We start from the raw sequence: 17,819 nt of genomic DNA on the forward strand, positions 1-17,819 counted from the left end.
GCTTATTAGCGTGCATATTACTAGAATATCGGCTGTTTATTAGTACTTATTAAACACATATTAATGCCTTAATCTACATGACCTTATTCTACATTCTTAATCCTACCCAATACCTAAACTTAACAACTACCTCACTAACTATTAATTATCAGTAAATTAGTTTATTGAGAGAAAAGTCATAGGTAATAATGAATATGTGTTCGTTATGCTAATGTGTTACTGAAATTTGTTTAACAGAAAGCACACAATGAAGTGAATTGCATTAACCCATTGACTATTAACTGAGGTTGAACTTAAACAATTAAACAATACAAGTAGGCATAGACTTTATGTAATCATAAGTATTTTAAAATCATTCTCACCGAGCTGCTCGACTTAATTATGAAAATTTCTGAGATGAATCCATTACACTGTGTAAATAAATAAATAAATAACAAATTAGGCTAAAGCAAAAAAAAAAAAAAATTACACAGACAGTATATTAGGCTACTGTCATTTTAAGACCTAATGCACGGATCTAATATACTGATATTACACATCCTATTTTCTCCCAGCTGTTTGCGTTCACTTAAACATAACTGACTGCGTTTACAAAATAGTTGCCATGCCCCGCATTTTAACAATTTTGTATGTATTTGACATTTTAGGCACGCATTAGATGCCCAGTAAACTTTGCTTGACCGTATTCCGCTCCGTCTCAGAGCATGTGTACAAAAAGCCACCTGGGGAACAGCGCATTATCTTGCAGCACAATAATCGGTATATCAAGATTATTGTGTTTTCATAATGGTTAGAAGCCGAAATTGAAACTAAAAATCAATTAATCGAACAGCCCTACTACAGTTTTTGGCTAAGTGATAGTACGGTCTGTTCTTTAGTAGTAGGAATTTTTCAGCAACTCTGAAAATTATTGCCAGTAGAGGGTGAAAAGTGACTGTCTTTGAGTCATTAAATCATTGGCTACATCCGCAATCACATACTTCCCTACTGTATAGTAGGCGAAAAACAGTAGGCTTATGTGACAGAAGTACCCCTTATGTAAAGAGTCGGCAAAAAGTACCCGGATGACCAACTGCTTCTGGTGAGATTCTGAAGTGTGCATACGATGGGCAATTTACTATCCCATGAGGTCACAGGAGAGGATTTGTGAATGGCAGTGAAGCGATGTAACTGACACTGGTACGACACATAATAATGACAGCATGGCGATATAGTATGTCCAGACCACACACTCCTACTATATAAGAACGTGCTTTTTTAGCAGTTGTGAAGTTATTACTTACATTATTACTTATTAATTACAAAATAAGTACCTACACAGCCATTTCAGACACAGCCATTCATTGAACTGGTTTATTCAAAAACACTGATTTGTTCAGGAAAGATATAAGCTAATGTCCTAATTGAACTAAGGCCTAATCATGGCTTAATCTAAGCCCTGTCTGTGAAACCAGGCCCAAAAATGAAAATTGTCCCATAATTTATTCACCCTCAAGCCATCCTAGGTGTATATGACTTTCTACTTACAGACAAACACAATCAGAGTTATATTAAAAAATATATTAAAAAAATTCTCTTTTTTGTTATTGTATGAAAACTATATCACACTTATAATCATGTTTATATCAGCATTGACTTGAAATAGCTGCACTTTTGCTTGTGTGATTTAAATATGGCAAACTGTATTTTATCCCAAATGCAGCAAAGGCATTTTAACAATATGCAGCTTCGAACACCACATTGTTTTTCAAAGGGCTTTTAGCCCTTTTTATTCATATTTTAGAATCCAGCTCAAACAGAAGTTGACTCAAAAGATGCACCAATATTCTCTTTCCTGTTAGCACATAATTATCATAGCAACTGGATTACAGTTTTTGCTTTTTGCTCCAGAGAATATGGCGACCTGGATTAATGACACGTGAAAGCAATCTCCAGACCCCACCGCATCTAACCCACAAGGGCATGCTCAGCCCTGCACCTAATAAACATCCCATACCAATGAGGTTGCACAGGGCTTGAGCAAGTACCCCCAGGCTGTAAATCCAACAAATTTAGTTCCTGCAGCGCCATGCATGCAAACAGAGAACCTGCAAGAGCTGACAGATCTAGCTGAAAAGATCTGAACATGACAACAGAAGCCATCTAACAAGCGCAGTGATGTGTAGAACATACAAGGAGGAACAGGAAGAAGAATTTAAAAGGTGACAAGAAAAAGCGCTTTACTTTCTTTGCGAAAGATGGGCGATGACATCTCAGTATTGATCTGAGCCCATGCCGACGCTGACAGTTCCTAATTGTGTCTCTGTGTTGACTATAATGAATAAAATATCATGCAAAGAGTGTTATTGTGCCAAGAGGATGTCATCACTTTCTTCGTGTGAGTAATAATGGCCCATTAGTGCAGCTGCAGGTTACTCATTACTGTGATTGTCTGGGAAATGAGGAGCTTGTGAATCTATTTGTACTCTAATTGTTGAGGGCGAGCGGTGGACCTCGACTGTTCGAAGCACTGAATGTTAGTTTCATAAGAACAATAGGAGATTTTTCTAGGTCTCATTACATTAGCTTGAAAACCCTAAACACAAAAGCCATGAAAACTTAACACACATTCAGGCGTACACGCAAATAGACTGTTTTAATATAGATGAGGTGATGTGTTAATGGATAATGTGACTGTTTTACTATATGCAGAGGATAAATCTAGTAGAAACAAACAATAAAACGTTTTTTTACACAGAAAAACATTCTAGATGTTAGTGTACAAAACCCCATGCCTAAGTATATTGGTTGGTAACTATTCCCACAACATTTGTGGTGCAGACCAGGGCTGTGTGCTATTCAGAACTGAATTGAGAATGCCTTTAAATTCCAGTTAAATTCCTGATTTTGAATTGAGATGGCAAATATAGTTTGAATGTAAATAAGTAGAATTACAATTAATTGAAATTTAAAGAAATTATAAAGTAAGTAAACTAATTTTTAACTAGAAAAGCAAAGTTTCACTCAAAAAAATAACTTGTTGGTCTAACTTAATTCAATTATAACACCTATTTCCACACAGTTGAACTGATTTATTTGAACTTAAGCTAGGTTAATTGTACTGATGAGTAAAATTCATCCTAATGAATGAGATCACACCAGTTTCATTTGACGTATTCTGTGAATGTTTCCTGAACATAATTAACTCTTGTTGATCTTGGTGCTATTGCAATTCAGACTGGTGCCCTTGTGCAGAGTTGCTCAAGTTTTCTGCGCTTTTAAGGAAATTGAAAGACCTGTTAGTGTTTAAGTGTTTAATGTTCAGTTATTTTAAACATTTAAAAGAGTTTGTAGCATATAAAATGTATTTTTGGTTGTTTTTAAGATGTGCGCTACATGTGCTTGTACACACACACATATATGTTCCTGACCGTTGAAAGGAGTAAAGCTGATGACCATATGTTGACTGTGTAAATTATGTGCTGGCCCTCAAACTAATTTATTTATATATCTATAAAAACTACACTAATACAACTTTTTCATTATGCTAAGTGCAACATTTGTAGATTGCAAGTAATGATTAGATAAAGAACTTCTCATCACTGGCTTTAGCACAGTTAAAGCTTGTTGAGAACAACATAGATTTATTTCATGTTGCCACCCAGAGCCTAACCACAAGGTCTACACTTCAGCATATTGGTAACCTCATAAAATCGACATAACATAAACTCTTTTAAATGTCAAATATAACTGAACATCAAACTTTAAAAGGTATTTTCCTTTACTAAAAAACACATTAAACAGCACCTAATTTCAACATTTACCGTCCCGATCTATCCCTACGCAAAGCATGCTGGGAACTAGAAATCCACTGCCCAGTTTCAATCAATGCAACATAAATGATTAATGTATTCCCAACACAAATGGTTTAGGTTAACCTAACATTTTGCAAATTTAATTTCATTTAACATAATACAATTGAGTTCAAATGCAAATTAAGTACAAAACTAAAGATTTGACCATTAAACCATTAAATGTTGGCTTGACAAAGCATAGTTTTAGAAAAAAATGGATGGATGGATGGATGGATGGATGGATGGATGGATGGATGGATGGATGGATGGATGGATGGATGGATGGATGGATGGATGGATGGATGGATTGATGATTTCTTTAAACTGCAGTTCTGTAAATTCCCCTTTTTGTCATTCTGAATCATCTTCCTGTAAAATCAACTTTACAATTCATTTTTAAATTCACACTCTCGAATTGAAAGGGAGCCAATTCTAAATTCTACAAAACCCTGCTAAAGACATGAATGAAATGCTTCGAATCAATTGGATACTGTACCAGCGGATGAGTCTGGTCGCCTTTGAATCAATTCGTTTTCTAGGGCGGAGTAAATCCGAGCAAACAGGAAGCGGAGTAAACCAATCAGAGAAGGGCGGACGTTAGCAAAGCGACAAGAGAATCAGAAACAGTGAAAATTAAATAAACTGCTGGGGTTTTAATGACTTAATGTGTTTTTGGTCATTTAAAACTGAATTCACGGCTGAATAGAACAAACTCTCGGGTCTCGCTTTCGCCATCTTTGTTGATACTGAAGGGACTTTCACCGCACTAGAGTGATGCTGTTTGCATCACTGAAATAAACAAATCTGATTGCACGGTAGGTTTTGGAGTTGACTCGAGGTGCGACGGAGGACGGACTGACCAGACTGATATATCTTGTAGAAGATATATCATTCTGGACTTGCCAGGCAAATATGATTTATGCCTAGCAAACAATAAAACAGAATTTAAAAAACAAAAAAACAATAGACAGAGTGAGAGAGGCGCTCAAGTCATATGTAGGGATCTTATGTAAGGAACAGTAAAATACCAAAATAGAACCTCATTCTCCATAATGTGCTCTAAAACTTTGTAAAATGCCTGTTGACCTTTATGCCAGTAAGCAACAACACTATGAAATCAGTGTTGGGCAGAAAAACAAAATCGTTTTAATGCTTTTGTGTTCCTAATTATGATTTAGGTGTCTTAGTGTTTTTTTTATATATATATAATGGTGTTTTTATATATATAAATGCAAACTAAGAGTCTGTTTCTGTAAACACATGCAGATCATTTGCAGTGCCTTTAATCTCAGTACCTGTGTGCAGTTGGCTTAGTTAATTGCATCTCATTTCAGCAGATTGCACATTCGTGACTGCCCAAAAACTCCATTTGGTTATAATGTCAGGGGACTTGGCAAATTTAATTAGTGCTAAAATAAAAAGAGGCAGAGAGCGGTCCTAAAGAGAGACAGAACTATGAAAGAACAAGACAGGAAGGTGAAAAGAACTAGTCAGAGGTTTTTCCATATCAGGGGGCTTTATCATCTGAACAACATTATTTAAATTGATGTGATGCCTTTGGATGTAAAATACGTGAGGATTGCACCCAAATAAAACCCTGTTGGGTCAGAAATTGATCTTAATTGCGGTGTTATATGGTTGGTCAGTTATCATAAGATTAGCATCTTTAATTAAAAACAACTCTAATACCTTTTGCAACCCATTTTACTTAAGCAAAAGGTTGTTATTTCTGAGTGAAGTAGGATATTCAATGTGGAAAAATTAGGTGGGACTTGATTTTACTTATGGGGAATCAATTGGCTCTTGAAAAGTAGCCATTGCATTACATTTGGAAAAAAGGTGCACACACCATTACAAGATCCTGACATCAAAAAGTGTTCACGTCCTCGTAGAATTCGTAATTACAACTTGTAAACTCTGAATTTTCTGAGAGCTTCACATAACCATTTTGGCATTGATATTGTTGCCATGAAAACGTATAACTGCATTCCAAGTCCGAGGACATGACGTCACAGGTTGAACGCAGCATACAATGCATCCCGTACAATAAGATCAGCAATGTGATCAATGTGCATTAAAATTGGCTACTTTTACTTTGTTTCAAACCAACTCAGCAAGATTCTTTAACTGTTGCTTCTTTGACCTGCAAGACAAACCCTTGACTGTAGGAGACAATCAATCGAGAATGAGAGACAGAAGAAGAGAAGACTCTCCCTAAAGAGATCGCTTCAACTCTTCCTTCTCATCGACTCTAACAGTGGCTGTTGTTCTTTTCTGACATGGTTGACCTTTCAGGCTCCTGCGATGTGCCTGCACTGCTCCATGCCAGGCTGAAAAGGCCACACTATGCCTGAGAAACCAGGCTGCCACATTACCAACCCACCATCGGCTGCATGCTCACAATAAAAAAAAATCTATTTACACTGCTGCTCTAATCTGGATGATTAGATTATGGAATACTGTGAGTGCAGCAAGTTTCAAGTGTGAATGTGACATTTAAACACAGCAAAAAATGAGGATCGTATGCCCGTGAAAAACCTCCTCCAAGCACAGAATGATCCATCTTACAGTAACTGAAATAAACAGAGCTGGGTATCAGGATGAAATTTTCATACAGTCACCACTTAGTACATGCGGTTCAGAGAGCAAAAGCGTCTGTTGTCAGAAGAGATTTATTTGCATCTCATGGTGTATCTTTAGAGAAGCAATGCGAAGCAACATTTTGAAAGGACAGAGTGAGCGAGCCAGCGATGGATTTATGTTTCATTTGGGCATTGGTTCTCTGTCACATACAGGCTGTGAACCTCCAGAATGAGCTGGCTGATTCTGCAGAGATGAATCATATAGCTGAGGTCTTGCAGGTTTGGGGTACAAGTGTGAATTTCTTCATCCAATGAATGTTTCCTCCTTTTATACTTTCTTAAAGGCAACATGCGTTTTTTTTTTTTTACAGCTGTTCCACACATTCAGTATTCTGTTTACTCAGAAATGAGGCGTTTTCATTCATTACAATACATTGAACCACATAAACTGGCCAAGCAACTAATTAACTTGATCCATTTGCTTGGCAACTGTTTAATGAATAACTGCCAAAACTGAAATTTTCATGGTAACAGAGTAAAACAGATACGACTGACAGCCAGTTGTGTCAAACATAATTCATGGACTAATGTTAGATCAGCAAGTAGCCGAAGGTGACGACAAAGCTATTTTATATGCCATTTACAAGAACAGCATTTGCAGGCACTAAAAACACATATGTCTTTTATTTGCAGGCACTTATAAAAGTGAAAGTCTGCATTTTTTCACCATATTAAGCCATCATTATACTTAGTAAACAACTAAAATAACTTTTTAATAGCTTGCTTGTCCAGACTGGCACTGTCAGATTTATAGATGGGAATGCTCGACGGCTCGGCTCGGCTTTATGATACCTCATTTAAAGTTCATTACAGCGCGGCCTCTCCATCATTTAAACGGGAATACAGAATCTGAGAAAGAGAGCTGTGGTCACAAAGAGAATACAAAAATAGCATATAGACTTGCCGTTTTGTCATATTTACTGGTTATCTCTTTGTTGTTTATTGTGCGTTTGTCATAAATATGTTAGGTGATGATAAGTTAATATATCACTGTCACATGAATAATATCACTGAGTGACACAGAGGGTCCACAGGCAATGAAACCCACAATTATACTGCATTTTCTGACAGGGTAAATATCTATTTAAAATTGTATGTGAGGTAGTTTAATCTTTAAAGGTGACTAAAATACTACCTTCTAAAAAGTGAGAGTCTTAATAAAAAAAATGCATTCTAGACAGGAGTAAAGGGCATAATGGATGACTAGGAGTCTAGGAAACTACAACGGACTGGGATTTAGTAAAAACACCACAGAATTCATAACGCACAGGGGCCAATTGCATAAACATAGCCATTATGTTAAGACAGTGTCTTAAGATCTAGTATGGGGCATTCAAGGGGCATTCAGTCTTATCAAATTAAGCTGATCTATGTTTTTATGTAACTGATTTTAAAAAGTTATGAAAAGTCATAAAGAAAAAAATGTGATGTCTAACTTGTAAGACTAGTCTTAGCGGTTTATGCAGCGAGCACCAGATCTCTTTTGTAGACACTGAATTCTCCATCACAGTGTGACCAACAGTATAACCATTGAAGTGGTTGATTGGCTTCTGTGGTTAAAATCATTTCTCATTCAACTGGTCCAGACTTAGCAATACATCAGAGGAAAAATATTATCTTTAAATTCACCTTAGTATTGTTTCCCGGGTCCAAAAGCGGTTGGCATGAATTTTGGCTTAGCTTGTATGTGAATGCTACAAATGAACTCAGACCACTTTAAATCAAACCGGATTGAGACTCTCTGAAGGGAGTCTGAGTGCATTGTGAACATAAAGCTTTATTTTTTTGCACTAATATTCACCTCATAATAATAATTGTAGATCCCCAAAGCAATATTTTTATAGAAAGTAAACTGAGAACTCATCACAAAATGGACAAAATAGGATCTGAGTCTACTTTTTAAGGTAGGGACAATGTGAGTGCAAACAGAACTAATTCAAGGGGTCTCAAAACTCCCTCAAACTTCATTGCTCTAAGGCTTTAAGTAGCATAAAAGTAAAGAAATTACTACTGAAATATATTACTGTTGAAGCTACACTTTAAAAAAAAACATTATTGGAGTATGTTTTACAAGAAAATACTATTTTAGTCTTTCTTCAAAATGTCTTTTTTTTTATTCAGTTTTACTACTTGCCATTTCTTTGTAATTTACTAGCAATTTCTGAGTGAAAATTGGGTAACACTTTATTTTAAGGTCTTTTAACTAGTTGCTTATTAGCATGCATATTACTAGAATATTGGCTTTTTATTAGTACTTATTAAGCTCATATTAATGCCTTATTCTGCATGACCTTATTGTACATTCTTAATCCTACACAATACCTAAACTTAACAACTACCTTACTATTAATAAGCAGTAAATTAGGAGTTTATTGAGGGAAAAGTCGTAGTTAATAGTGAATATGTGTTCCTACACCAAATAGTGAACATGTGTTCCTACAAATTGTTTCTACACCATTTTTTTTAGTGTATGATAATTTCAATATAGCTAATAATAATTATTATTACTATAGTATTTATTAATATTAGTAGTAATAGTATTAATGAGATCTGAGTCACTTTTCTAAGAGTGTGAAAACGATTTTGGTCTACTTAAAGAGGTCTGAGTGGACTCAAGTGTGAAAACACCCTCATGTTGCACTTCATCATTACCTTCATTAGAAGCAACAGAGCGGCAAATGAATTCTCCGAATTAGTTTATGAGAGAGAGGGAGGTGCGTTACCTCTTGCGCTTTGGAGACTGCCTTTTGTCCATAATCACAGGCACGCAGTTGGTCAGTTCAGTCCAGTCTGCGTGCAAACCGCAACTCCAGCCCGTGGAGAACCTCGAGAAGAGCCAGGAATCCTGCTTACCGGGCCGGTGGCACGTGCATTTCTTCTGTCCCGCTTTACAGTCGCACGGCTGCTCCAAGCGAATATTCCTGACCAGGTGCCTGCCAAAGGTGGTTCCTCCTGTCTTCTGAATATGCAGAAACACAATCACATCATCTCCCCTGATGTTGAAATCGACATCGCGTGTCAGATCGCGCTCTGTAAAGTTGAATTTGGACGCACATTTAGGCGGGCTGTCTTCCTCCGGGTCCTGCTCCCGGTACAGGTCATCGGTGGTTGGGTCTGGGGTGGACAGGGCACCGATCCTCACGAGTTTGTCTCCTGTCCTGAAATGGCAAGCCTGACCGCCTGCCGGACAAATATACTGGTACCCAATCGTGACAAAAAGAATGGCTAAAATTGGGACGAAAATCCATTTGTTAGGTTTATCATTCATTTTAACACATGGAAATTTTTTATGCAGTTAGTGTGAATCATGATCTCCTCTCCAGGTCTTCTTCCAGCACGTTCGCGTGGGATCCAGCCCCAAAGCCCCATGCCACATGTTGATATGGTAAAAAGATGCGCGGAAGTGTGATATCCAAGTCTTCACATTAAACTTGCTCTCTCACAAAGTTGTAAAGAAAGTGGAAGACACCAAACATAAATTGCATAACCAAATGCTGTTCAAGAACCGGACATCGTGGTAACATAAAGTATAAGACTTAACGTCTGGTCGCTCTGTGCAAATGAAACGATTCGAAGTGTGTCGTTGGTCTGTTTTATTCTGCGGAATCTCCACGAACTCGCGATGAGTCTGTGTTCTCCATCCATCCCGCGACGCGCATCAGCGGGATGATGCGAATGATGTCAATGAGACGCGAGCGCCTCAATGAAGAGACACTGGCGCGCCAGTACTATAGCACGAGCTCTTTCGTTTCACTCGAACAATTTCATCTGCACCTGGTCCCATTCCAGTGCTCTGGTATATTCAGCAATAGAGTGTCACCACTACTGAGAGAATTCACGGTGTGCGTGTTATTATTTGCTTCACAGTTCTTTGCGCTATGCAATCTTTGTGCCATATCACTTTGGGGAAAATACTAAAGGAACGCTACATCGTAATTTGGAGCCAGTTTGGTCGAGATGCACGCATAGGCTATAATTTAACAGATTCTACTGTCTAATTTTTTTTTTTTTTAAATAATTATTTTATGCTGCTCATGCACATTTCTACCTCTAGACTAGATGCAGACATATTGTCAGCGTTTATTGTTAATTTGTAGAATTCCTTGGTCTACCAGGGAGGAGAATTACAACGAACTATAGCCTACTTTGCATGTGCATGTCTGTCTGTAATTGTCAAATTTTGGTCCTCTGTCTTTGCAGATTAATGTTATTTAGACTCAGGTTAAACGATTTACTTTTTTTGTAATTTCATTTTCAATAGCTATCATTTTGTAATAACTGGACATTGATTCTTTACATCACCTAGTCTATACTATAAAAATGTGTTTTCAGATAGGTCTATCGTTAAAGGGCTAGTTCACCCAAAAATGTATTTTTAAAAAATTAATTACTCACCCTCATGGCGTTCCACACCCGTAAGACCTTCATTAATCTTCGGAACACAAATTAAGATATTTTAGTTGAAATCCGATGGCCCCATGAGGTCTGCATAGGGAGCAATGACATTTCCTCTCTCAAGATCCATTAATGTACTTAAAACATATTTAAATCAGTTAATCTGAGTACAGTGGTTCAATATTAATATTATAAAGCGACGAGAATATTTTTGGTGCACCAAAAAAAATAATAATAATGACTTACATAGTGGTGGCCAAAACACTGCTTCAGGAAGCTTCGGAGCGTTATGAATCTTTTGTGTCAAACCGCCAAACTGCTGAAATCACGTGACTTTGGCACTCCAAACCGCTGATTCATTTGATTCATTGATTCATTGATTCATTATGCTCCGACGGATTTCGACAAAAATATCTTAATTTGCATTCCGAAGATTCACAAACGGCATGAGGGTGAGTAATAAATGAAAGAATTTTCATTTTTGGGTGAACTAACCCTTTAAATGTTGTTGTTTTTTTTCCCTTCATGTAACATAATTCACATTTTAATTTTTTCCCCTGCAAATTTACTATGGACAGGTAGTGTTTTATAGTAGTTTTATAGTGTGTGTTATTTTCTTCTTTCTTTTAAATGATTTGTGTTTTACATGTGGGTTTAACCATTAGGCTACTTTTGCCAGGTACGTCTCTGTACTAGGGAAAATTCATATTTTTCTTATGCAGCGCCCCCTTTGGTTTATTAATGAGAGTGCGAGTTAAATAAACTATTGTTGATTTCTCCACATTTTACCCCAAATATGTAACTACATCTTTCTATAAAGTAATTATTTTTCCAAGAATATATAGGCTACTCGCTTAAATGAGAAGCCTAGCCTATAAATATTAAATAGTATCTAATGCAATAATAGGTTATAATGCAATAAAATGCATGTAATAATCTCCTATGCAGTAATCTAACATAAAAGCAGTTTCTGTTTCATAGCCACATAATATATATATATATATATATATATATATATATATATATATATATATATATATATATATATATATATATGACGTTGATTTAAAGTACCAGAAACAATCAATATAAACAATAATAACTGAACTAAAATAAAAAATGAACTAGGACCTATTCAATTATTTACACGAGTATTTCACCTTTAGGTCAGCAATTCCAAACACTATATTGCATAGAACTAAATGAATCATATCAACATAGTAATTCCAAAATAACTTTTTTTCTTGGCTATCCTTCTTACAATAACTTATATAGGCTAGACTATATATAAAAGTTGTAGTTGTAGCATTGTTTTAACATATATTAATGAGATGTAACTTGCAGCTATATCAATATTTTAAGTTAAATGAATCAAACAGGGAAAAAACACCGTGTTCATAACATCAATGTGAACTTCAAGATCTCTACCATTACATTCCTAGTTGTCCATGAAAATGCCTGAACAACTAACTCTTGCGCACAACTTCTAAAACATGTTAAGGTTGTAAGATATTTCACTGCTACAATAACTAAAATGAACTTTATTTAAAATATTAGGCTTACCAGTCGCTGAGATGCTGCCGTTTTTTTACTCAAGCGGAATTAATGTTTCGCTTTCCCATATGTGAAAGAGGGAATTAAAGATGCAGGACCCCTCAATGGCGGCGTCCTGTGAAACAGACGGGTAATATAGCGGCTCAGTGTCCGATGATTTAGGTGTGTTTTTAAAACATATTCATTGTACATGTCACAGAGGCAGGTCGCGGTTTATTGCTATTGAAAAATGTGTTGTTTTTAGACAGGAAGAAACGCTAACAGTGATTTAAACGTTTGTGATACATGTCTTTTATGCTTTTTTCCCCATCTTATTGTTTCTTCATTCGTCAGAATGACCAATCAAAATCATAGTCTGTTTCGTCTGATTTGCATAAATTATATGAAACGGGCAGTGATGCTGATGTCTGTAAAAAATGCAACAATTATGCATCTAACTGACACATAACGTTACAATGTAGCTACGTGGCGTTTTACTGGACAGTTTAGACTTGCTGTATGTGCTTTTACTTAAAACTTATATGAAAAAATAATTATCATTTCCCAGTTTTTGCTCCAGTGAATATGGAAGTTATTTTCTGTTGAGATATTTTGTTGTCTATTGTCACGTTATTGTCTTGAAAAAAAAAAGATATTTCGTTTAACAAACATTTACTCTATAGTGAGGGTGTGTTGTCTTAATATAGATGTTAGTTATTACAGTTGGAACCTGCTGTTTATTTGCAGTAATTTGAAAATAATTCTTGTTTGAAATTTGAAATACTATCCCATTTAAAAAACCCAGCTTCCACCTGTATTTAAAAATATTTAGGCTATTTAAAGGTATCTTGAGGCATAGTTTAAAAACTAGATTAATTATGAAGCACTAAACAATAATACTAACTCTTATGACAACTTCTCCATATATTTTCTGATATATTTACATTTTTAGCTATATTGAAATGTATGCAAGTGATCCATCAATCATTGTGTAATGGACCAATGGATCTGAATGTTATTGATTAAAGTTATAATAGTGTTATCTTTAATGTTTTTCTAGCAGTGTCTGATCATGAGGGTGGTCTTTCTTGTGCTGGTCTTGCTGAGATTTCAGCATGTGCAGACAGCATCTAAAGGAGTCATCGCCAGTCTTCAGGCCAAATGGGCCATGACCCCTCTCCTGCTGGAAACGAGGTGGGCTAGAATTGTAATTGTTATCCTGCAATTTAGTTTCTCACTAGCTACCCTTCCATTTTAAATGGCTGACTTCATGCATAAAAATCAATGTCTGTTTATTGCACTTTATTTAATCAAGATTTAAGGTTCAAATTGTGTAATGGAAAGTGAATATTTTATCTGCTTTTAACTAGTTACCATTGCTTATTGTGTGACAAATACATTTACAATGTAAATATTCCATGTGGTCTCTATGGAATTATAACAATTGTAAGTATAGTAATTATACAATATATTATTTATAAAAATAGTTTTAGATGAAATATTGCATGTCTTATGGCAGCACATTCAAAAGTCGGCATGAAACAGGAGTTGCGATAGTCTTTTCATTCCTATTGGGACGTATATCCACGTGAAACGAATAAGAAAAAAGATAGGGCAGGACTTGATGTTGTCCATTGGGAATTGATAGGATTGTTGGATGATGGGTTGTTGTGGTTTGCTATTGCTGTGATCTCATGTGATTGACAGGTTGTCTCACACTCTCGCCAGTAAGCATGTCATCAGAGAAGAGAAAAGATGTTGCAATAAGGGAGGAGAATTTATTTTGGTTAAAGAATGTGAGGGCTCATGATTTTAAACTAAATGACGTGCACGGATAAATCATTTATAATAAATGCGGAAACATTCCATAAAAATAAGAATTGTCAAATTTGATTTCATGGTGAATTTCATTGCATTTTTCTCTTAATATGATCTTTTTATCACAAAACTTTTTTGTTTTGTAAACCTAATTTTGTGCAGCGAATTCATCCGAGAGGATGGTGACGAGAAGTTCTGGCAATTTGTTGATACTGTGAAGGAGTTAACTGTTTACAAAAACGGAGGTAATGACTGACATCTTCTCTTCAATGATTTATAATTCACTGAGTGGTGGAATGCATGATGGTGTTTTCTTGAGCTACACATGGATTTGAAATATGCAAATATTTTCTTTCCTGTCTTTAGAGTCTGTTCGGTCATATTATAACCTGATCATCAAGAAAGCTGGGCAATTTTTAACGGATCTTCAGGTCAACCTGCTGAAGCTGTCTCTGTCTCTCAGGACTTACTCACCAGCTGTACATGCTTTCCAACAAGTGAGTTTTCTTTCTGTATATTATAATAGTGATTTCAGACAAATACACCTGCTTGACACTTCTGTCTGAACAACCACCACCAAATTATGTAAAAGTATTTTATTTATTTTAATTTTAATTTTGGTACATTTATTTGAAAAAGACCATCACTGTGTGGTTTACAGACAGTATTGTTAAATCTTTCTTTTCATTTTATAGATAGCAAATGATGAACCTCCTCCGGATGGCTGCTCTGCTTTCACAGTTGTGCATGGTCAAAAAGCCTGCAGCACCAAGGATATGAAGAAGCTCTTGAAGACAGCAGCAGGCAGGTAATGTTAGCCAACAATATATTGTATTCATATATTTGGTGATAATTTATGTCCATACATTGTTTTTTTGGCAAAACCAATTGGTTTCTCAAAACATTTTTTTTTTTTCAACACACTTTTGTGTGTGCTGTGTAGGCCAAGACCTTATCTATACAAGTCTGACCACCAATACCCAGGAGTCAATGGGACAGACCTGCCTGTAGCTGTTCTTTATGCTGAAATTGGCACCAAGGAGTTCAGCACTTTTCATAAGGTTCTGTCAGAGCGGGCACAGGAGGGCAAACTCATCTATGTGCTACGACACTTTGTGTCTGTGAGTATTAGCAGTGTTTTTTCACTTGTATTGGTCAGCTGTGCAAACTTTATCTTGATTTTTTTTTATGTATTATATAGTTCATATTATATATGAATTTATTGAAGTATGTGACATTTAACATATTAACAATATTTGTTGCCTCACAAACTGATTTCTCACCACAGGAGCCGAAAAATGAAAGGATGCTGCTGTCTGGATATGGTGTTGAACTGGCAATTAAAAGCACTGAGTACAAAGCTGTTGATGACACACAGGTTAAAGGTATTGTACAATGTTAAATTGCCTTTTTGTGTAACAGAATGGATAGATTAAGGTAATAAATTACAGAACTCATTAAGTTTGATTATAATAACAATAGTCAGTGTTAGGAAATAGGCTTTAAATTATGAGTAGCTTGACAAACTACACTACAGCTCAAAAGTTTGGGGTCAGTAAGAATTTTTTGAGAAGAAATTTATTTATTTTTACCCAGCAAGGACTCATTAATCAAAAGTGACAGTAAAGACTTTTGCATTGTTACAAAATATTTATAATTCACATGCCCTTCTTTTGTACTTTCTATTCATCAAAAGAAAAAAATCTATCACTGTTTCCTCAAAATATTAAGCAGCACAACTGTTTTTTCAACATTGATAATAATAAGAAATGTTTCTTGAGCACCAAATCAGCATATTAGAATGATTTCTGATTTTATTAAATAAATACAGCCTTGGTGAACATAAGAACCTCCAAAAAAAAAAAAAAATGAACAATCATTCCGACCCCAAACATTTAGGTAGTGCAGCTACTTATTTGAAAAAGTCATTAGCTAAAATCAAAAGTAGCTACCAATATTGAAAAGAATGAATTGCATTTCTTTGTAGAATCCAAATCAGTCACCTCTGACAATGAGGATGAAAATGATGAAGTCCAAGGATTTCTATTTGGGAAATTGAAGTAAGCACTCAGATTTTGTTTTTCTCTCGTATCTTCATATCTAGCCAGAGATCAAAATGAATATTGTGTTGCATTGTGCTTTTTCACAAAAAAGTACCATGGCACTTTTGGTAAGTGCTGTAGTGCACATTATGTGAACAGTGTCCACCTTCACCTTCAGAAAGTCTCACCCAGAGCTTCAAGAGGAACTTGGAGAGCTGAGGAAGCATCTACTGGAGAGCACCAATGACATGACTCCTCTCAAAGTGTGGGAGCTCCAAGGTGGGCTGGCTTCTGTTATTGATGGCACTCTCTTATGGTGTTCTAAACTCTGTGCTGCGTCACCCAGTGAGATTTAACCGATCCACATGGTTCCTGGAGAGAACTGTCCACTTGATAAATTGGGAAGCAGTGGAAAGGTTGCAGTTTGTACCCTTTGCTTGCTGCAGCGATCTGTCCTACTCCTGTTCAGACTTCTGAACAGATGCTCATGTCCACAGCCAAGTTCAGTTTTGCACTGTGAGATCTCCAGCAAAAATGGCTAAATAAGAGCTGTATTAGTTTTGTGCTGATGGATAAATGAAGCAATTTATTTTATTGATGTGAAGAGCTCTCCATGATGGATATTGAAACGGTCGGTTGATTTTGTAATAACTTTGGAGTGGAATTGTAATATCCGGTGAATTATTTGTTTTTTTGTTTTTGTTTTTTTAGCTTTTTTTCCAGACTATTTAGACTAGTTTAAAACTAATATTTTCACTCATCAAACATACATTGACATTGTACTCATCCTGATGTTGTTCCAAACCTGTATGATGATCTTTTTCTCATGTAACACAAAAAGAATGCCGTAACAATGGATCTTAATTATTGTAATTATTACAGTTGTAATTAATTTTAATAATGGAGCTCAATTATTATTAATTATTCAATGATAATCTCAGATTTTCAAATCAAGAATCACTGCTTTTATATGAATGCATGAAGAGTTAGGGCAGACTTTTTTGGGGGCATGACTCAAAATTCGATACGTCATATGGACTGCTTTTATGATATTTTTATGATGCCTTCGCATTGTGAAGCTCAAAAGCTCCTGTCCCCATTCAGTGTAATTGCATAAAAGAGAACAACTTTAGATGCTTAAAAACAAAAAAAGTAGTTTAAGTAACAATGTTTATGTTTAAGTCAACCATTTATATTTATATTTTAATTATAAATAGTTTTAACTAAATCTTACATTGCAGACATTATTTATTAGTTATTGTGTCCTTTAAAAAAGATTTTAAAATGCCTTCTCTGTCTTTCCAATAGACCTCAGTTTCCAGGCGGCTTCTCGGATCATGACTGTGCCAAAGTTTGATTCTCTCAAATTGATGCAAGACCTCAGTCAAAATTTCCCCAGCAGAGCAAGGTAAAAACTCTTGGTGTCTCAGAGAATCCTAGGCAGAAACCATTACCTTTGTTACAATACCCTCCATCAGAACTCAAAAAGAAGAATATATTAGTATATATTAGAAGAATATATATAGACAATATATTTCAACAAATGGTTGCATTTT

At 35.7% G+C, this 17,819-nt stretch overlaps 2 protein-coding genes across 5 annotated transcripts in view; one reads left to right on the top strand and one right to left on the bottom strand.

Annotated features, from left to right (window-relative positions):
- Positions 1-9,825, bottom strand: part of hs6st3b (heparan sulfate 6-O-sulfotransferase 3b) — a 71,212-nt gene extending 61,387 nt beyond the window's left edge. The window contains exon 1 of the mRNA XM_067410026.1: positions 9,199-9,825. Within this exon, the coding sequence (XP_067266127.1) occupies positions 9,199-9,743 (545 nt within the window). The 5' untranslated portion in view covers positions 9,744-9,825. The remainder of the gene's footprint in view (positions 1-9,198) is intronic.
- A 2,677-nt stretch (positions 9,826-12,502) lies between these two features.
- Positions 12,503-17,819, top strand: part of uggt2 (UDP-glucose glycoprotein glucosyltransferase 2) — a 35,331-nt gene continuing 30,014 nt past the window's right edge. The window contains exons 1-10 of one of the 4 annotated variants that reach the window (XM_067409007.1): positions 12,503-12,586; positions 13,467-13,597; positions 14,384-14,466; positions 14,588-14,718; positions 14,917-15,029; positions 15,165-15,342; positions 15,510-15,606; positions 16,209-16,281; positions 16,442-16,542; positions 17,572-17,671. In XM_067409007.1, the coding sequence (XP_067265108.1) occupies positions 13,476-13,597; positions 14,384-14,466; positions 14,588-14,718; positions 14,917-15,029; positions 15,165-15,342; positions 15,510-15,606; positions 16,209-16,281; positions 16,442-16,542; positions 17,572-17,671 (998 nt within the window). In that variant the 5' untranslated portion in view covers positions 12,503-12,586; positions 13,467-13,475. Of the gene's footprint in view, positions 12,587-13,463; positions 13,598-14,383; positions 14,467-14,587; positions 14,719-14,916; positions 15,030-15,164; positions 15,343-15,509; positions 15,607-16,208; positions 16,282-16,441; positions 16,543-17,571; positions 17,672-17,819 lie in introns of all 4 variants that reach the window. The other 3 variants (XM_067409008.1, XM_067409006.1, XM_067409009.1) reach the window with 3 other exon arrangements.

The sequence above is a fragment of the Chanodichthys erythropterus genome, chromosome 14, assembly GCF_024489055.1.
Source record: "Chanodichthys erythropterus isolate Z2021 chromosome 14, ASM2448905v1, whole genome shotgun sequence".
NCBI lineage: Eukaryota > Metazoa > Chordata > Actinopteri > Cypriniformes > Xenocyprididae > Chanodichthys > Chanodichthys erythropterus.